This window comes from Scophthalmus maximus, chromosome 2 (genome assembly GCF_022379125.1).
Source record: "Scophthalmus maximus strain ysfricsl-2021 chromosome 2, ASM2237912v1, whole genome shotgun sequence".
Classification (NCBI taxonomy): domain Eukaryota; kingdom Metazoa; phylum Chordata; class Actinopteri; order Pleuronectiformes; family Scophthalmidae; genus Scophthalmus; species Scophthalmus maximus.
The window spans coordinates 7,013,147-7,035,365 of NC_061516.1; the positions used below are offsets into that span (position 1 = coordinate 7,013,147).

Genomic DNA, 22,219 nt, shown 5'->3' on the forward strand with positions numbered 1-22,219 from the left:
TTTTCTTTCAATTCAGAGACTATTGGCCTTGACTCTGGTTTCCCAGAGATCACATGGGACGCAGCCACAAACTAACAAACAACTACATTCAAACCACACTGACATGATTAATATTCTGCCTCTACCTCGTTTTCTCTAACTACTCTCTGAGCTCAACTCGAGGGAACGTGGAGCTCCCCGAGCAAGGCAAGATGTTGAGAGGGGGGGGGGGGCGTCCCAGTGAAAAGAGGAGAATGTGAGTTTGGGAAGAGGAATGGCGAGAGCGAGGAGGAGGAAGACGGGTGGATGGAGAGGAGCGGCGAGGAGAAGGGGGGCTCTGGAGATGGAAAAGCAGGGAGCACCGGGGATGAATAGGAGGGGAAAGTGGATATGTGGAGATACTTGGCTCCGGCCCCATGAAAATAGCGGTTGTCATGCTAACTCAACCCTCCTCTCCCCCCCCCCCAGCCCTTTCGGACCGACACTCATTGTGTTACTTTTTTTTTTATGTGCACTTAATGTACACGTTGTTTCGAGGAAGTGAAAACTCCACCACTTACTAACTCTACTTATTCTCACTGGCAACAACAGCTCGTTTCAAAGTTTTAATCATAGTTTGTCCTTTCTTTCTTTTTTTTCGGACTTTGATTCATATCCAAGCTTTCTTTGCGTACTCTTTGCAGCCAATGTTCATATATGGATGCAGTGGTTGCTCAGTGCTGGTAATAATCATACACAGTGTACAGTATTCTCGCGCTCAAACTCCAAATTAGAGCGCCCACCAACCTTCTGTGCAGAGACATTTGATGAAGCAGCCCCGAGTTTGTGTGTTGTGCCTGGTGAGAAGTTCTGTACGGCGCGTCACAATGCGCTCGCGAGACAAAAGCACAGTAACAGGTGTTGGCTATGACACATGAGCAGTCGGTGTGTGTTGGCTGCACAAGGTGTGAGGGAGGGAGTGTGTGTGTGTGTGTGTGTGTGTGTGTGTGTGTGTGTGTGTGTGTGTGTGTGTGTGTGTGTGTGTGTGTGTGTGTGTGTGTGTGTGTGTGTGTGTGTGTGTGTGTGTGTGTGTGTGTGTGTGTGTGTGTGTGTGTGTGTGTGTGTGCATCAATGAGGCAGGGATGGGGGAGCTGGGCTGCAGTGGAGCGTTTTTCTTGACATCAGCTGCACTTTGGTGCAAACTGAATGTAAATTCCCTCTGGTGGTGTTGTTGTTGTCGTTTTTTTTCTCCAGAGCGGTGAGTTTTAAACTATGTGGAAAGCGACACACTTTCAGATCAGTCAGTTAAACTTTGACGACTGATGAATTATTGTTATTATTCGAGTCACTTTTTTTAGACAAAAATCTCCAACATGCTACTGGGTTTAGCATCGTCACACGCAAATAGATTCGATCGTCTTTCAAATGAACTAGAACATCTTTTGAGTTCTGAAACAATTTGAACATTTTAGCTGGTTTCTGTTTTTTGAAGACATTGTCATAGAAATGCCATTTACCATTTACATTTGCATATTTTATTTTGTGAGGGTCAGACTTAGTCATTTTATACATGTATAACTTCTCTAGGAGGAGGTGTCTGATGTCAGATGATGAGGATGATGATGATACAGCGCTACTGTGGCACCAGGCATGGCTTACAAAGACAGTAATCATATCCTCATATCAAACTCATCAGTGATCTCACACACAGAAATGACTAGTTGGTCTGTATTTGTTATGTCTGATATTTCATCACAGGCCACGGAGAAAAAAATTCAAATGTCTTGCCGTGTCCATCAATGTTCATATATATATATATATATATATATATATATATATAGTCTCATCTCCTTCTGAATGAGGTTCCTCAGAGGCGAACACCCTGTGTCTGGTGGAAGCTGCTTGTTCGACACCAAACTGTGCTGAAGAGCGTCCTATTCATCTCAGAGCTTTTGTCCTTTTAACTCAAGTTCGCATGTTTGCGTCTGTAATGACGCTGAGCTCGAAACCATTTCATCACTGTGAACGAGCCCCCCTTCAAACCACACACACACTCACCCACACACACACACACACACACACACACAAGCTTGTCTTTTTACTTTGTTCATTACTCTTTGAGTTCTTTAAATATTCATGTATTACCTCGCAGGGCAGATCGAAATGTCTCGTGGGCTGTGTACAACCCACAGGCTGGACATCTCTCAGCCCTCTAGACAAAACTAATACACTAAATTTACCTCAACCTGAGGAAATAAATATCACATTAATCCATAATGATGTCGCAATACTACCAGATCAAACTGAAGTGCTACTGCTCTGTTGTGACTTTCCCCTACAATCATAACGTATGATATGCATCAGTCGATCGCTCGTCTCAGATGACTTCTTGAAGCTTTGAGGCGTCGAAAACAAAAAACCCTATCATAGAACAAGCCGAATGCAATAAAATACGCAGTTGAGAGAGACTTGGCTCCCTGGTTCTTCCCAGAGCGTAAACCCTGACACAGCCTGGCAGATATTTAAATCGCGGTGCATTCTTCCTCTCGGTGATAAGTGCGGCGGTTTTGTCCGCCCGGTGACAGGAAAACACCAAACATAGTGGGCCTGGACGGTGTTTCCATAGTAACAGACCTCATGCGAAAAGGTCACTGTCAGAGGTTTTTCTCAGAAAAAAAAGGCAGAAAGATTATAGGAGGGGGGAGTCAGACAAGAACAAACAAAAAAAAAAGAAGGGCTGCCTTATTATCCAGTTTCATGCTGTACATTCCTCTTCTCCTTCCCCCAATGAATATTCTCACAATGATGAAAAAAAACAAAATGTAGGATTTAAATAGCACAATTACATGGCTGCAAATGGCGAGAGCCCCCTCTCTCTTTTTTTATTATTATTATTTCTTTATTCTCTTTTGAAGTGCGGAATTGAAAAGGGAGAGTGGTGGACAGCCTGCGTGATGCCTGCGCTTTGTGTTTCCGTGCAGATACGTCGCCCGCCTGCCCCCTCAATCACTGGCAGCGCCGCTCCCTCTCCCCTCCCTCTCAAGTCATTTTAATTAAGTCAGTCTCACTGGCATGGTAGGCAAAGATAATTGGAGAGGGTTTCTGGATGCCATTTACTCTAAATGATGCCTGTTTCTTCCCATTTTCTCGCCGCTTCTCGTCCCCCCCCCCCGCTCCTCATCTCCTGGCAGAGAGTTACCTATCTTCCCTTCCCCTTCTTCTCCTCTCTTCCATCTCATATTCAAACGTGAAATATGGATTAACCTCTTGCGTCTGTGGCGGCGGGGACGACTTCCTGTGAATTGCAAATTTTGGCCAACACCGCAATTCATTTGAAATGGCAAATCCGGCAAAGCAATTTTTTCAGGGGGAACGGGGAGCTTTCTTTGAACTTTACTCATTTGAAAAGAAGTTTGTGTTTTTCTCATCGCATGGGAATCATCCGCTGGAGAGGGGAAAAAAAGTATCTCATAGAAAAGGTTCAATTGTGAGAAACAAGATGGGCTTTGGTTGGTGTCTTCATGTCTGCGGATGAGGTGTCAGGAAACGCTTTGAATATCTGGAGTCATCGGGGGGAACTGCCTGTTGTCATTACAGTCCAGAGTTGTGCTGTATCAGTGTTCCCATATTACCACCATCTGCTCGGAGTGATCGCTTACACTCAAAACAAATCACTCAATCGATATCAGATTGTTATTATGACGCAAATTCATCACACTGGGTCACATTCATTTGTAGCATGTGTGGTAACGGTTTAAAAATGTAGTGTGTATCATGTAGTACAGTAAGTGCATGATTGATCGGCCAGACTGCGCACGGAGAAAGGCAGAAGTACACGTGTCCATGTTAATCCATGTCAGCAGCTTCAGCAGCGTTTCCCGTGGTCCAGGCTGTGTGTCGACCGCGTGGGATTTGTCGGTGTGTGCGAGTGTTAAGTGCGTGTGTGGTGCTCCCTCTATCAATCAGGCCGGGCTGGGCCCTGCTGCTGAAAGGGGGCCACGGTGGGCCACCCATCCAGTCGGGCGCTCTGGGGAGATCCAATGTCCTTAGTGCTTTAATGCGCTCCAGATGTCCTTTCAGCTGAGACACAGAGAGAGAGAGAGAGAGAGAGAGAGAGAGGTGGGGCGGGGGCAGCGGGGGCCGACCGCCCCGACTCACCGACCGCTGCTCTGGTTTGTCAGTTGTTCCCCTCAGGCGGGCTGTTGTTGATGCACCTGCAGTTTTGTGATTGTTTGATAGCTGAAGAGATTTATTCTCCATTCATATCACGACGAATAGCGTATGTGTGTGTGTGTGTGTGTGTGTGTGTGTGTGTGTGTGTGTGTGTGTGTGTGTGTCTGTTGTGATTTTGTCTTTCTTCCCTCCACCTGAGGTGGCAGCTACCACAAATGTTTTTTTGTTTTTTATTGAGGAACTAACTTCTATTTTTTTAGTTGCACCACAGAGAAGTAGACAACACTTTCAGTTTTGCAACAGAGAAGCACATACATGTATGTTTGTGGATGTATTTACTTGAGGAAACCCAGGCTCAGTGCACCACCTAAAGGATGAAACTAGTAGAATCTTCTGTAGAGCTGCAACAACATCTATTAATCGATTAGTGAATTAATCACCGACTATTTAAATAATCGATTAATCGGTTCAAGTAGTTTTTATTAAAAAAAATTAAAGTCAATATTCTCTGATTTCAGCTTCTTAAAAGTGAATATTTTCTGGTTTTTTTGCTCCTCTATGACAGCAAACTGAATATCTTTGGTGTGTGGACAAAACAAAACATCACCTCAGAGTTTTGGGAAACACGATCGACCTTTATTACCATTTTATGAACCAAACAAGTAATCGATTAATAGCTTCACGTTTCTATGGTGAAAGACTGCATACATTAAACACCAGGTCAGATATTTACTAAAATCAATAAACACGATGCAACAAATCCCCACATTCAATGTTGGCAGGAAGTCAGAAGGACGAAATAACAATATTTTTGCAGGATCACAACTTGCTCTGAACTTCTGATGTCACACTGGGGACGGATCAGGTTTTGACGGAATAGTTTTAATGTCAGGTTGATGAGGCAGCACACAAATTACAGGTGAGTCCAACTAAACATCATTGGAACGCTTTGTCCTTGAGACTGAAGCAAATTTATTGTCTGCTGTGATTATTCATCCAGTTATTGTAGTTAGCCAGCCACTGGGAAAATCCTACTGTATGATGCACTGGGTTGAGTATGTGGACCAATCAGAGGCTGTGTCTCTGCTGTGTGTGCGGAAGCTCAGATCTCAGACGCACAGTGTACATGTACAGTAATAGATCGTATGCAGATTCTCCTCGGTGTATTTGGGTACACTCGGGGCACATTGAGCATGGAAACGAACGTAAATAGTTTTTGTGGTGGTCGGTGTTGGTTACAGTCTTTATTTAACTTTTTGCCTTGACTGGTTTTCAGCCTGAAGCCGGTTTTCAGGCTTTAGCACTCTGACTTTGCCCGAGTCGTGGGAGCCGAACTTTCACGGATGTGAACTAGGGATAGACTTCTCTTCTGTGGCAGTAAACACAACCACGGGCCCCGCGGATGCTTTATCCAGCTTCAATAGAGCCTCGATCAACTGTAATGTCAATCGTTGCAAAGGCAGGGCTGCGACTATGTACTGGAACTTCGCCATGAACACAGACGGAGCCTCTCGCACGAGCTGCTGCTAGTTGAGCTACAACACAGTCATTCTCTCAAAGGGCCATTAACATGCTGCTAGTGACAGATTGAGCTCCACCAGAAACAAACTCCACAATATAACTGGAAGGGAATGTCTTCAGACTTTGAGGCTATAACCCATGCTCTCACGTTTGACTGATCTGTCCTTCTCTTTTTCCCCATGTCCTGCCTAGTGTGGCAACATCTTTCTCTGCATCCTCCAGTTCCTTTCCTTTCCTCTCCCACTTTCTCTTTTCTCTCAAGCCCTCCACCCACTGGCTCCTCTCCTCACAGAGTTCCTTCCCCTCGCCCTCCCAGTCCCGCTCCTCATCTGCCGTCCACCTCTCTTTCCCGTCCTCCCCTGCCACGCAATGCTCCGCGCCTCTCCCCATGACATTTCAGGGGAAATTTAATATGGGTTTGTTTGGTGTTTCCAAGAATTCCATTCGGCTGCCGGCTCTCTTTGCCCCCCGACACTAAGATAAACAGAGGCTGTCCGGCCAAGAGCAGCAAACACACGGCTGATGATGGCCTCAATATTTGGTCTTCGCATTTCAGACGACTCCGGCTCCACTTCATTCTCTGTTTGTTCCCTTCTGCCTTAGTTCTTTTCTGGCTATCCTCAGCTGTGGATCTGCACCTACGTGTCTGATGTGAAAGCTTCCTGATGGCAGCCAGTTTAGCCAATTGTACCTAAAGAGTATTTAGTTACATTCAAGGGGCATTTAATAGCTTCTTATACTGTGCAGGAGTCCCTGCACTTTTTACCCCCCCCCCCCCCCCGCCCAGCATATAACGCAGGGATATAGAGACCATTATTTTTTGGGCAGGGAGTTTCACTTGGTCCCTCAACTTTTTACCACTAAGGCAGATGAATGTACCACCGCATTATGTTTACAGCATATGGATATGAAGGGATTCGCTTCAACACAGTTGGCTGTTCTTCATCGCTGAGGGAAATAGTACAACTGCGGGTGACTGTGATAGCACCAAAAGATCTGTGGGTGCTCGGGGAATATCTCATCCCCTAATGACTCTTTGTTGCCTCCACTAGGGAGGTCATGTTTTAGCCTCTTTGGTCCATTGGTTTGTTGGTTGGTTGTTTTTCAGCAGGATTACTCAAAAACTAGTGAACAGATCCCTGTGCACTTTGGTGGAAGGATGAGACATGGGCCAAGAGAGAACCCATTACATTTTTGGTGCAGATTCAAACAAATGGCCGGATTCCAGCAATTTTCTTTTTACAATGCAAGACATTTTCCAGATTTCCCAGAAGATAAAGCATGGATCTTGATGAGAACAAAATCAGACATATTTAGGGCACTGATATCTATGAGTGTGGGCAATTTGGTGCGGATCCAAAATGAAAAATCTGAATTGAGCAGATTTAAATGTGGTTTCAGGAGAGCACTGTTGGGCCTTGGCGGGGGGTATGCACTCTGCTGCTGTTCTAGCTGTAGATGGTTCTGTTATATACTCTGTATAAGTGTGTCAATTGGAAATACCATAGGTTCATTGAGCCAACATTAAAACATTTTGGTGAGATATGTGTGTGATGTGAAGACACTAATGGAGTAACAGACCACTTTCCAGGTGGGAAAAAAATGGATTTGTAGGCATTTACCCTGTTGTTTGACTGGACAATGATACCACATATATCTAAATGAACAACAATAAAAGGTTCAGGCTTTAATAAAAGCACTGACTTAAAACAGAAAGAATACAGTCGACTGACTAACCAAAGTTACTGAACAAATGACGGTTTCATTGGAAATCTCACACATGACATGACAACACGTCTGTAGGCTTCTATGGCAGATAAACTGCAACAGCAGCTCTTCGTGATATCGAAACAGCATCAGATACCTTTAGAAGTATGCACACAGCAGGATCTTTGTTTTTATGATACAGCTGTTTGCAAATGATCAGACAGCCTGGCTGCCAGGAACCAGAGGCCTACTTTGATCAAAGCAAGTTGCCAGATATCCCGTCTGAACTCCCTGCCTTTGCGTGCACAGAGAGTCTGACCTGTCATCCCCCTGGCTCAGCTCCTCACTTGTCGCACATGCCAGACTGCTCAGTCATCCTCTGGTTCTGTCTGACTCCTGCCCGCCTGTCTGCCTTGTCCCGCCAAGACAAACTCCCCAAAAACCCCCTCCCCAGCCAGAGCTCTGCTAACACTCAAGTGGCTAACATCACACACACACACACACACACATACATGCACAAGTGCACACATGCACAGGGAAAGAGCCACCCACCTGCTAATCCCCCTCTCATTAATCCCCCACCACTCTCCTCAAATATTCCCTTCTGCTGAGCTCATTGTGTGTGTGTGTGTGTGTGTGTGTGTGTGTGTGTGTGTGTGTGTGTGTGTGTGTGTGTGTGTGTGTGTGTGTGTGTGTGTGTGTGTGTGTGTGTGTGTGTGTGTGTGTGTGTGTGTGTGTGTGTGTGTGTGTGTGTGTGTGTGTGTTGTGATGGTGGGTCACTTTCGGTTTGGTATAGCATTTCCAAAGGGTTCGGGGGATTTCAGCTGCGAAATGATTTTCTCCCCAGCTTTTACTGGACTCGAGATATTTGCAAACATGTTCCACTATCTGTTTAGTACAAAAAATCCAAGACAAACTGGAAAACAGTGAGTGAAAACCAATGAAGGCCCACAGAAGTACAGGAGTGTGTGAAATTCAACTGATTCCCCCAAGTTCTAGGTTAAGCATGTTGCAGCCTCTCTGGAGATGGTAGGGTTATGCTTTGTAATCACTGTATATATGTATATATTTTACAACTACAGTACCATCCACCCTGAACTACTGAAGATAATCCTCGCAGTGATTACCTTTCTCTGCAAAGTCTAATTTCCAGGAGGCCGGTTTGGACATGAAGCTGAGCCTGATGAGCCGAGTCTGAGATATCAAAGAATAAAACGGTGTCGCCCCCCGCACGATGTATGATGGCAGTGGTGTAGACATGACGTCCAGGTGGACACGCTCTTTTTGTCACGCCGTGATGTCTTGCAGTGACACAAAAACTGGAGCATGCTGCGTTCATGTCGCGGGACTGGAGTCAACTGGCCCCGCCCCTCTGGTCCCTCACCCTTCTGTGGTTTACACATGATGCACTGCAGTGATTCCAAACCAAACTCACTGGAGAAGCAGCAGCTGATGATGATGTGCTTACTTTGTGCTCTGCACTTTTGGCCACTGTCAGAATACTGCAGAATTCTATCAGTTAATTTTCTAAAAATTAATTACTGTTACCTGTATCACCTAATCGAACACAATGCTTCTGAGTTTGAGTTGTCAAATATTCTTTGATTCTGAGTGGAGTTTGAAGTGAACAAGCTGCCCTGCACCCTCTGCCATTCACATGTCAGTCACGTCGCTCCACCAGTAGCTAAAGTTGTTCCGGAGTGACACGGATGGCACTCGCTCACTGCGATAAGGTATCCATTTAAAAAAAAAAAAAAAGAGAGAGACCTTGCAGATGCTGCAGCAGATAAGCTGTACAATGTATGTACCAGCAAACATGACAGTGGAGGCAAAGAGCAAAGTGTCTAGAACGGATTTGGAGGGGGAACTCTTGTAGATTACATTTCCTCTCCATGAGCTTGGCTGTTCCAATTTCACCGGCATTTTTCTACCTCCAGTCTTCTGATGGTTATCAGCTTAGCAGAGGAAATGCTCCGCCTGTATGTGTGTGTGTGTGTGTGCCCTGCACCACCTTTCAACATTAAAATGCCTTAGCTGCTATTCTTGGAGATGGCCGAATACAGCTGAATGGATCACAAGGTGTGCGCAAGAGAACACGTATATACGCAGCGGACACATCACATCATCTGAATCTTGCTGGTAGCAAAAGGATGAGATGAGTGAAAACTTCAGTTCACTTCTCTTCTGCGCTCCCAATCTTGGGACTTGTAACGCTGTTATAATCAAGACATAATTAGTGAAGCCCAACACTCCAAATGTGCTGATGACATTGCACACATGAGGATGCCTGGCCATCTTTTATGATCGACACACAAAGTATTCACTCAACCTTAAAGGACAGTACTGGCTATATTCATTAATATTCTTTCTACCTAGGCCCTTTTCGTATGTCTGTGCTTGAAAATGACATGAGTATATCTCTGCGACTACAATAGATATATAAAGGTATATTAAAGTTAACTCTTTTGAGAGACATTAATGAAAGATTTCATCACATAATGAGTTCTGAGCTGCCAGTGACACAACGTAGGATACAAAGGGCGTTAACTCATCCCGTCTATCGCAGCGTCAGGGCCAGTAGAATCAATGGACAGCCTCCAAATGCCTGTCAACAACACTATTCACTAAACATGAGGAAGTGAACACACTGTGTGTAAAATGACAGGTCAAACCCGTTTCACGTTAGAAACGCCTTCTTCTTCCTCTGCTGGTTTTGTGAGGGTTGGTCTTAGAGTGATTAGAAACACATCGTTGTGTTGCTAGCATTAAGTAACGTGACTGTCATTGCCTGCTTCATGGATATGTACAGTTATCTTGTTTATGTGATATTCTAATTTAGTTGCCTGGTGTTGGAATTGTGTTTTGTTGAGGGGGGGATTTTGGTTGAGTTGGGCGTTTAGCCGAGCTTCTCCCCGTTCTGTGTATATGCTGTGTGGCTACACTGCTACATGTTTAGCATAACTTATATATGATAACTATATGATTTGTTTCACTTGACTCACGGTCTGGGTCCAAAAAAAGGGTCCTCTCAAGTTTACGAGTCATATAACATGTGTTAGTCTGTCACTGGATACTTTCTGACTCCCCTACCCTGTCTGCGGTGCTCAGCCAAAAGCCCATTGATTCCCACTGATTCATAAATGTATGGTTTCAGTTTTAGGTCTGTTGATCAGTTGGTTCACCACCTTAACCCAGACTCTCTTGGACAGACCGAAACAAAACACATAGAGTCCTTTAACTTTATGGATGACAGTCTTTGGCGGCTCCTTTTTGTGTGTCCTTTGCTTTTCAAATCAAAGCAAAGAGTTTATTGTCTAGTATGAGTCCAAGATATTTGAAACTGTTTCATTGATTGTCACGGGAGGGTTCAGGAGGGATAGGCTGCCTATAACCATTTTGTTGTTTACTGACATTGAGGTGGAGGTGGTTATTCTCACACCACTTGGTGAAGTGGGCAACAGTGCTGTGATAGCGCATGTACAGTGGTTGTCTGTGATGAGAGCCAGAATTGCAGTGGCATAGGTGGCTGGATGAGGGGCTGGTGCGGTCACTGGTGTCCAGCGTGTAAAGACATGGACACACAACCCCGTGGTGTCTTGGTGTGTGTGGTGAGTGGGTGATATTGCGGTGCCCACCTGAAACTGCTTAATGTCTGTCCCTTAGGACGTCAATGCCATCATCAGGTCAAAATTTTTAAATTTGTCCGAATCTTTGGTTTATGGCCAACTGCCTGCAAAACATCTTGACATTCCCATGAGCCTCAGCTGTGTTTAGTGCCAATTATGAAATCTTATGTTAATTATTAATTAACCGCTTAACCGTATTTGGAGGCTCACGTTATACCTGCTAATCAGAGACTGTCCTACAGAGGAATGTTGGTTTCCAGTATTTCGCCGTAATTTGAAGGCCGCATTATCAAGATCATAATATTTCTGTGCAGTGTGACTTTTTTACATGGAATAGGAAATGGCCTTCTGATTGGTTTGATAATAATAATGTTAAAGTACAACCTTTGGTGCAGCCTTTTTTAGTCATAAATGCACTTGCTCAATGCCCCTCAGTCCATGTGCGTAGAAGACTTTTATTTTCTAAAACAGCTGATTGTTGTCATGTAGTTTTAGCAAATGTTAACTGAACAAGAATAAAAAGTGCATTTTTAGCCACAGATGTGGTTCTCTATTGAATATATAGACTGACATAAAATAAACAGCTCATTTTAATAATCGAACATATCAGCCATGACAACAGTTTGTTAAATAAAATGTTCCTTATAGTTTTTGGAAAACAACAGAGCTTACACAGGAAGATATATACTAGCCACAATTCTTAATAGGATTGATCACTGTTATTTTCATAGGAGTTATTGTCAAGAAAGAGACTAATATCTAAGTCCTCTCACTAAATGAATTAGGCTTGAGTTCTACTTAACATCATCTCATCCGTGGTTTTCTGGACCTTGCACATACAGGCAGTATGTTTTTATCGGTGAAAGGGAGTTAATGTTGGCGCCCTCCACCCACCCCACCCACCCACCCTCTTCCCAGGAGTGACTGTTCATGTGCCTCTATGAGTGTGTTTGTGTGTTTGTTTCAGGAAATAATGCCGTGCCAGTTTTGTGTAAATTCACCCGTGTCAGAGCTGAAACAAAAACTAAGTTCACTGAAGCAGGTCCGCAAAAACCATCGGGTCGCTGCGCGCCATGTTTGCCATGTGTGCGCCACATACGCAGCGGCTCGTGTCCGTGTTTTTATTTTGATTTATTCGTCGGAGGATTGAGGAGAGTGCCGCAGCCCACTGGGAGCAGACCAACCTCCACTGTGGCCTCTCTGAGCTGTGGCCAATGGGACGCTAGTTTTCACATTAACGAGTGTGATCTCTAATGTTTGAGCAATTTTAAAGGAAATTCCGGCTTTGATTATTTTGATAATAATTTGACGCAGTAATCAAGTAGAGCTCTCAGCGGCAGTTAAGAGTGCGTGTGTGTATACAGGGTAAAATATTTATACATTTATAGTATATTTATATATATATTTCATATTTAATGTATGCATTGGTTGGGTTTTTCCAGTGCTTTGTATAAGTTGACATGAATATAAACAAATGAAAACAAATAGAATCGGGTCATGCATATGAAATCCTTCCCTTTACTTTCTTTCCTCCTTTTCATTAAAGTAAAACAAAACCAAAAACATAACTCTGGATGCAGATGATTAAGTTGCTATATTTACCTGCAGCCGCAACATTCTTTTCATCTTGGTCGTATATGTGTTGCCTCATTTATAACAAGGGCTTTTAGTTATGCTAATGTTATCTGTTCCTCTCCTCTGGGAATTACAAATATTTCCCTCCATCCTGTAATTTTACCACTCTCCCAGTTACTTGAGACTTTCATCTAATTTTTAAAAGCAGAAAGGAAGACAATCAGACCGGAATCTGTTCTACCCAAACAAACATTTGCATAAATACAAAGAAAACAAGAATTGCAGTCAGATTGGAGCACTGACGCCATTGTCAGCACTTGGAAAGGAAGAGATGAATCTTGCAAATTGTTATACCCCCGGGAAAATCCTTGTGTCTTCATTATGGCTGTTGGGCATATTTGAATATGTGAAGGACATTCATTAAGAAGTTCAGTGCGAAAGAATAAACGGGAAAGGTTATAAATTTAAATTCAAGCATAAAATGTCATTGGAAATTGATAAGGACGAGTCGGTGGAAGCTCTGGAGTGAGGAGAGGAAAACGCTTAAGGACTCAGTGTTCTTTACCATGTGGATGTCGAGGATTCTGCTCATTGGCTTGATTTACAAATGCCGAGTTTGAAAGTTATGAAGGAAAAGTCATATTTTGTTTTCCTCGGCCGAGTTGCCAAGATTCAACCTTGTAAGAACATAATAAATTCTTCACATTGCAGTTCCCTGACTCCAGCTTGTGATCATCTAATGGACTCGTCCTTGTTCATTAGCTGTAACTGCGTGGTCGAGACTGAGACGCAGGAGGTAACACAACAATCTGTTGTTCTGGTGAGTTTCTTTTTGGGACTGAACAAGCAGCATCCACAGACGCGCTTGCCTTTTCCTGCGCGAAACTCGTTTTTTGCCACACGACATCGGGCTCTGTGGGCCCAGCTGCGAATATTTGCAATAAGGCAGCACCGAGATATGAACTCACTTCTTTCCCTTTTCCAACCTAAAATCTCCCAAACAACCGGCCAGCATTAATCCAGCGCGTCTCGCCGCTTTTTCCGCCGTGATCCGGCCGAACCCGCGGTCAACAATGTTTGCAGCAGTGTTGAGAACGTCTTTCACCGAGCCTTCCGAAATCCATGCCTCCTCCATCGCGTGGAGGAGGATGAATCCAATCAACAGGAGCAGATGAATAAATGATACTGGTGTGAATTGGTTAGGGCTGGCGAGGAGCGGGGTGTTGCGAGGCTTGGCGGAGAGAGGGAGGGAGGGAGGGAGGGAGGGGGCTGCTGGCTAAGGTTAATGAGGTGGTCTGGGAGTGCGGACTGGGTCCTGACTGCAGTATGTGTGCAGCTCTCTGTAGCCCGGGGGTTATTTGTAGCCCTAAGACCACTGGTGAGACATCTTTGCCTCTGGCTGTGAATGCACTCATGCCTTAGTGTGTGCGTGCGTGCGTGTGTGGGTGTGTGTGTGTGTGTGTGTGTGTGATATTGCCCTCAGGATGACACTGGTTGAAGCTTTGCTATCTTTGTGTTTAGTGTGAGCATTAATATACAGCATGCCTGTGTTTGCATGCATGCCCAGTCCTGTGTGTGTGTGTGGGGTATTTGCGCTCTGATCTGTGTGTTTTCCGATTTCTGTGTTCAGTCCGGCCACAAATGTGCAAACAGCCCCCACCTCCCTCCTCCCCGTCCCAATCTCATTACCATTCTGCCCTCCCCTCCGCCGGTTTGCTCAACGCCATCAAGGCCTCGCCTCCCGGTGTTTGCATTGTAAATCAGGCCTGACAATAAGGCGATGATTAGATCCTACTCATATTCAAAAACACCTGATTTATTTATTCATCTCCCTCTCTTGCGGGGCCGTCGAGATGCATAATATCTGACCAAGGTGACATGCTCACTTCCAAATGTTATTCATTGCCGTCTGCAGGTCGGCCTCTTAGCCGGCGAACTCAAACAGGGCAGATTAAATGAGATTTTGATGGGGAATGTGCAGACGACGGCACATCCGCAGAATGCTGCCTTTCTCCTCTGTGCATGAACTGTACGTGTGACATCGGGCCAGGTGTCACGGTGGAGACAAATCTAACTTTGAGTGTAAAACTGTGATGCATGTTCCCTGTTTAATGGATATGCTGAAGATACGGTATTATTTATGGAACACGTCAGGATTCTGAGAAGCAGATCCAATCCATCGCTAGTCAGACAAGCCTTTGCACTTGTTGTTGTTGTTGTCAAGACATTGGCGTCAGGGATTGGGCTAATTTGGCTCAGAATCGCAGACTGCCCTTGTTAAATGATTATTATTTTTTTTTATTCCTGAGAAGTTCTGTGTGTAATGAAATCCAACGGACTCGCATGTGATTTCGAGAGGCTTTTACTAGTCTGATAAAAAAAACAAAAACAGCACAGAGAATTTTGAATTCCCTCAGAAGAGCTCGGTTGGAAATCTATACCGAGTGAAGTAAACAAATGTATTCATAAATATGAACATGATTTATTTTAAGGTTTAGTTGTTGGATCGGTGCTTTGACTGGTGTCGAGGTGAAAACCATAATCCACGGGCTTCAGTTCTATTCCATGCATCAAAACATCATTCCGTGCATACTGTACAGACGTACATCGTTATGTGATGTTACTTCAAGTACATGAAAAATGTACCTAGGAAATGTTGATGGTGACATATTCTTCTTTTTAATGAGCCGTGTGCCGGACCCCTGCCAGGTCACGTTCTGCGGCGCACAGGACACGTTCCCCATGATGCAGCTTTTCCACATCTGTTTTCTTTTCATCACCTTGGCTCCACGCAGGAAGCATTCCCATTTCACGTCGAATGCAAGTCCAACAATGAATTCGCCTTCACACCGAGGCAGACGGGGTTTGAAGTGCGGAGGCCGGAGGCGGTGATCACATCACATGTAACCGATATGGATTTTCATTTCAATGCGGGCGGTAAACGGAGTGAGACCGCGGCGATGCCACTGACCAACTCCGCGTCAACACAGCAGAGACACATTGTCCGCCCGAGAATCGCTGGAAAATTGAGTTCTGAATAGAAGCGTTTCTCACTGCACAGAGGCCGATGAAGAAGAAGGAGCGCCTCCCCATCCACATTCACGAAACCCTTTGATGTCCTTAGGAATAATTTTATGCCTACTTCTCATTTTCCATTTTTATGCTTGCTTTGAATTTTGATTGTGACTACAGGCACTTTTCAATTGATATGCATTATGAACTCTGTAATAATTTAAGGCCCTTTGTTGAGGAACAAACATGTCACTTGTCCTCAAAACGAATTGTGCGACTTATTGTGTGAGCGTGCACCTTCGGTGACTTCAGAGAGTGGCGTTGTGGGGGCGGGGGGGGGGGGGGGGGGGGGGGGGGGGGGGGGGTTATTGTATCTTCAGCTTTTGAAACAAAGTTGTACTTTTACGTTTCACACGTCGTGTTTGTGTTTAATTTCGCTTGTTTGTTGGCGTCGTCGCGGTGTTCTTGTCTTTGTACGGTCACGCCCCGGCAGCCGCTGTGTGGCACGTGTTTGTGTCCCCGCGTGTTTATTTACGGATGCACGATTGCCTGCTCAAATTTGGTGTTTGGTGGCTCATTCCTTCGAGGGAAGGGGCGAAACTTGAGAGGCCGCCCAAAATGCTGCGCGGTAATTGGAATCGCTTTATCTCCGGTCTCATCAATTAATGTGCAATTTTCCATTTAATCACCAACACGCTCGCTGCATTTGCAATTAAAATGAGGCACTGATAACGGAGAAGATGCCTTTCAGCTGATACCAGTTGGGATGGGAACAGAAACCAGAAGACACAATCAGGTCGCACAGCGACTCGCAGAGACACACGCAACACGAACAAATGTAAACGAACACAACACAAACACTCTGATGATGATGCTCAACACACACGCACACATGCAGGGCACACGCGGACGTGCAGCTAGAACCACAAATTTGAACGCATCAGTGAAACCGAAACCAGCATTTCGCATCAGCATGTTCGCAGCAGTGGCAGTTCAGCTGCCGCCCACTTTGAGTCGGGTCGCAGCCGGTTGTCTTGTCATTTCCAGGCTCTGGGTGTCAGTGCAGGAGGAGCTCACTGTCTGGTGACATCCTGACTCTGTCCCGTCTGGCAGCGGGAACCCAGGACACTACCCGCGGAGCGCGGCGCACAGATGTGTGAGACTACAGGAGCATAAGACAACAGGGTTCATTGCAGATAGAACCACACAATCACAGCCATATTCCGGAAATGTTCCTTTGTATTTTGTCTGTGCCATTGAAGGTTCCATATTCGACACGGTACTGGTGTTTTATTTGAAGTTGGGTATACAGTAGTTGTGCACCTCCTCTCCCAAGTTCGATCCCTTATCATATTGTGACAATTTCTGTAATCGTCCCGCATGAATGTTTCTGTGGATTGAGCGCTTTGATACTTTACAGTATTGATATAAGACATAAACCTGCTTTGCTATCAAGACAGACATGTAAATATGAACCTTTATTCATAATAAGCACGTTGTACCTTATTCTCATTTTGTGTGACATCACCTGTGATACATTCTGGTCATACGTTTTTTCTAAAATCCTTGCATGGCATCTGGATGAAAAATCATTATATGATTGCTGTAGGTTATTTTCATCAGGCCATAACTTCACAACTCAGAATCACACACCGCACATCCTCAGCTTCAGCGGTCAGGTGGATTCACAGCGCTCCTTTTTTATTCCCGGGGGCGCTGCACTGCACGGCTGTTACAGCTGGTGCAGAGGCTTTGCTTCGATGTTCCAGTTCCACTGCACGAGTTTAAAAATCGAGCATGTTCCCTCCAGGTCGATACCGTTCAGTCCACGTGCCCCATCCCATTGTCACCGTTGCCCGTCACGACCACGCAAGGCTTTATGGAGCATTATGAGGCTTTTTCTTTCTTCCAATAAGCCTCAGTAGCTCAAGGAATCCAGTGAACATTTGGACTTTGAGGAATTATTAATTTGACGATGTTCCACATGAGTGTTTTAAATCACCACTCTGAATCTTTAGTGTCTGTATCATTTGGATCTGGGATAACGTTTCCTTTCATCAAAGATTAAAAAACATCAGCATTTGATAATAACAAAGTCTGAGCTCACATTTATCAACCCCCACCCTCCCACCCACCTGCCCCCTGGTCAAATAGTTAATTTACAAGACATTTTCATGCAGCGCCTACACATAGGTTATACGTAGCTGCAGGACGGAGCCCCTGCTGCGCTTGCCTATAGTAAGTTGGGGCAATGGCAGGGGTCTATGTGTTTGTGTGCGTGAATGCAATTAGCTTCCTTCAGTGGGGGGGGGGCGATGGTTACAGTGGCATTCCACAGGGTACAGCCCTCAAGCCCTGTGGGGTTCCGGCCAATGGCAAATTAGCCCGCCAACAAGAGCCTTAATTAGCCCCCCTTGATTTGCCTGGTAACAGCGCAACAACAGCAGCAGCAGCAGCCAACACAAAGAGGCGAGGACCGAGGTGACTCCATCGCCCTGCGTCGCGTTGAAGTCAGCTGTAATTAGTGAACAAGCATAGTTGTCTGTAATTGGTAAACACGTTGTCGGGTCATTCTGAACCTGCTGGTTTGTAACGTGATTCGGTAAAGGCTCCGCCATCCTGTCTTTTGTTTGTGCTCGGAGGCGCCGCGCTGTAGACGACTTTCAGCGTTCTCTGTCAGAGCTCTGCAATACGGAGAACAAAATAAGCGACGGCAATGAAAAATAATATTGAATTAGTCAACGGAGAAGGGGGAGAAGGGAGTGGGTGGAGAGGGGAGAGTGTGAGATGCTAAGTGAGGATCCCATCTCCTATTATTTAATCATAGCAGCACCTGCTGAATGCTCAATCACCGGATTTATGTCTTTTCCCTGTATTTATTTTCTTCCTTTGTTTCTTCTCCCAGTCTCAATGTGAAGCTATCCCATGATGCAACATGCGTCCCCAGCACCTGCAGTGACAATGATGGCCACCCAGAGTGTTCCTCCACCATCGTACCAGGAGAGCCAACAGGTCAGAGGTCACGTGGCGCCCAGCGGACTGCTCATCTGATACAGTCGCATATGAATAAACGTTTTAGACCCTTTAAAACCAGGCTCTCTGCTTCTGACACTTACAGCACCGTGTTTCCCCCAAAGTCACAGTTTACTGTTTTTGTTTGCAGGCTTCAGCTGGACAAAAAATGATGTCATTAATTATTTGAAGCAGAGTGGTGAAATCTTATTAAATTATTTTATTTTTACCCCCGTATTGTAAATTTAATTGTTGCTTGTTAAGTCATGATTATTTACTTTACTTGAAATCTGAAACCATGTTTTCGTTCTCGGTTCTCTCTAACAAGTAATCTCATGATCAGCTCAGATTATACAAAGAAAATTGTAAAAATCAAGGAATGTACCACTTATTTAAGTAATATTTAGTAGACATGCCTGGTTGCTGAGTTAGACTTTACACACAAGCCAAACTTACTTAAAAAAAATAATTTAGATTAATGATTATGATAATAAATTCCTTAATACCTTTCTGCGAAAATATATATTTAAGGTACCCTTCAGTTTGCCTCAGGTTTACACATTTGATGAAGTGACAAAATACAATTGGCCATTTAGGACTGTTATTACCAAACCAGGAAATATCTCATGTTTAATTTTATATGGCCTGCATGTGCATGAACAAATACATATTCTTTGTTTAAAATGTATTCAGTGACAAAAAGAGTGGCCAACGTTTTGAGTCAACTGGACTACAGAGAAGTCAGACGGGAAGTTTGACCTGTTTGGGAAGAGACTTGTTAACATAGAGAACATGCATATTATTGTATTTACCCAGTTTTGTTTTTAAGACTCAAATAATCTTCTGTAGTGGACTTCAATGACATCATGTCCAAGTCAAGTTTATGAGCAGTTCTAATAAAACTGCTGGTATGACTGTGATTTTATAGCAAACACAACATTAGGATTTAATACAATTTAATTATAATGTTGATATAGAAAACATCAAAGTGAAAGCTAATATTAAAGGAGGATTATTGCAATAGAACATTATAGTGAACATATAAAACATGTATAGCATTTTTACAAGAATGTTATTATTAATAATGATATTAATACATGATATTTTTTATAGCGCTTTTCAGGGAACTCAAAGCGCATTACAGAACAGAACATAATAACAAGCAAGGTAGTGATCCCTTAAAGTCACAACAAATCTAAAGGTGTCACAAGTAATATTTGATTTTTACTATTGTTACTACTGAGCACCACAAACGTGAATACGTTTCATAGGACTATGAAAATGGGGGGGGGGCTGTGGCTCAGGAGGTAGAGTCGGTCGCCCACGAGCCTGTAGGTTGGCGGTTCGAATTCCGCCAGTCCGCGTGCCGATGTGTCCATGGCAAGGCACTTAGCCCCGAATTATAATAACTCCGACAGTGGTGGATGTGACTTGCACTGTAGAGCCTTTGAGTGGTCAGTAAGACCAGAGAAACCATTTCTCATGGTGTTAATTTGCATGTTATAATTAAGACAGAGTCATAGTGCGAGCAGGAACCGTAAGAAAGAAAAAGGTCGAGCACCCCCCCTGCCCCCCTGCCCCCCAGCCCCCCAGCCCCCCAGCCCGCAGTGTTCGACACGAACCGTGATGCCACCAGCAGGCCAGAGTCCTTAACGAAGCCCCGACCGCGGTCGGACACGCGCCTCGCCCGACACCGCAGAGGTGAAGGGGAGCAGGTTCGTGCGACCGCCTCGGCCTCCTCCCTCGTCCCTCGTCCACACCACCTCGGTCTGCCGTCGCCCCGAGGATTAGTGCCGGGGGAGAGCTCCCGAGCCGCGGTCTGCGCACTCGGCAAATGCAAATGAGAGCTAGTTAAGTGTGAAGAAGCTAATTTATTTTCCATTTGGGCCTGGGATTAAGACTTGAAGCTTCCTCCCACCCAGGAAAAAAAAAAGAAGTGTGGAGGGGAAGGGCAGGGGGGGGGGGGGGTTGTTAGACTCATTTCCTCAGAGAGGAAGAGGAGAGAGAGGAAAGTGGGGTAAAGGATAACGAAGACAATGGCTTGTGTTTGTAAAGCAGCACAAATAACACGGTCCCACGTGGAACCATCAGTGGTCTCGTACGGCACAAGTTGACCAGTTGTGAACGCGCCCGCACTGGAGCGTCGCCGCGCCGTCGCTCATTCTGAATTGAATATGGATCGTTTGACAGGAATCTGTATATGACCTGAGCGTGCCGCGTTCAATTACCTAATCCATCCTGTCATGCATTTTGCTTAACAGCTTCATTACAGGGCTGCTGACCTGTCAGGCAACAATTACTCATTGCAGCTTCGTTTCCTCATCTGCAGTCTGTGGCCGTCGGGCGGACAGACTGAAGAGGGATTCAAGCGTTACTCAGACGCGCCCGTCCTCGTGGGGTAACGCTGTGATCACTTGATCGCGTGAGGCTCAATGAGGCTAATGACATGGTCTGGTCGCGATTTTGGTCCATTTTAAGTGACAAATACAAACACACCGATGAAACACGTCAATTTATATACTTTCTTGAATTCATTCCGCATTTATTGTGATCAGATAAAGTATAATATGCTTGTGACATGGCTCTAGGGACAACGGTGGTGGTCAATCTAAAACATCTCAAAAACTACTCAGGTGGTTTATTATGTAATCTGGCGCACATATGACTAAAAAAATATGTTTTCTTTTTTTTGTGTACTCCATGTGTGTCCCTAGATGACGGGCACTACTCAGCAGAACGCCAAGACCCCGCAGGTTCATATACCAGCAGCCACTGCAGCAGGAAATACCTCTGTCAGTGCGACCCTTGACCCTCAGGCCCAGCTCGAGTCGGACAAGAGGGCCGTTTACAGGTGGGGCCACTCTCCCATGACATAGTTGTGTTGTTGAAGTGTTCATATTTGGATTCTGGGTGAACGATGCAGACGTCTGAGCTCCTTAAGAGTTGCAGATTTCCCCACTTGACGCAGAGCTCGCACATGGTCAACCGGCAGCAAAGAAAACATTTTGTTAATCACTTCGCCTCTTGATGAATACATGGCACTAGTTGGCCCAATATTCGTCAAGCTAGTTTCGGCGATATGTTCCCACCTGCCCTTGAGATTCCCTTCACTCGTTCCTCCTTTTGGAATGATTACTGCATTTCCTCTCCGGCCTCGTGCTGGCTTTGAGAAATTGTAAATTGACTTGATGTGCTCCTCGCCAATGAAGGCCGCGAGCAGCGGTGCTGTTTTTAATGTGTTCTCTTAAACCAGCCATGACATAAAAGCTTTTGAAAATTGCACTTGAAGGGTGCATCCTTCAATTTTCACTCGGCGTCGTTCCTAAACCAAAAAGCACCTTCAGCAAAGGCTTTCGCTCATCAAAGGCGAGCACGGGCTCCATTTCCAATAAATTGACTTTAAAATAAGCACTTGACACCGCAGCGGATGTCTGCCCCTCACTATTAGGCCAAAACAATTAACGTGAATGACTGGAAAACTTTTTCAAATGCTTCCCACTATTGTTTTGGATGATAACCACCCATGTAGGCCGGAAAAATAACGTAACGTAATTTATTTCTCTTTCACGCCAACAGTCATTTTCAAAGGTAAGCATCACTCTTCAAATTGTAGCGACCTCATTTCTGGAATCCAA

The 22,219-nt window shown here is 44.9% G+C and overlaps 1 protein-coding gene across 8 annotated transcripts in view; it reads left to right on the plus strand.

Moving 5' to 3' along the window:
• Positions 1 to 22,219, plus strand: part of pknox2 (pbx/knotted 1 homeobox 2) — a 91,461-nt gene that overhangs the window by 34,797 nt on the left and 34,445 nt on the right. For all 8 annotated transcript variants that reach the window (XM_035626192.2, XM_035626193.2, XM_035626191.2 and 5 more), the window contains 2 exons: positions 18,478 to 18,584; positions 21,299 to 21,435. In XM_035626192.2, the coding sequence (XP_035482085.2) occupies positions 18,498 to 18,584; positions 21,299 to 21,435 (224 nt within the window). In that variant the 5' untranslated portion in view covers positions 18,478 to 18,497. The remainder of the gene's footprint in view (positions 1 to 18,477; positions 18,585 to 21,298; positions 21,436 to 22,219) is intronic.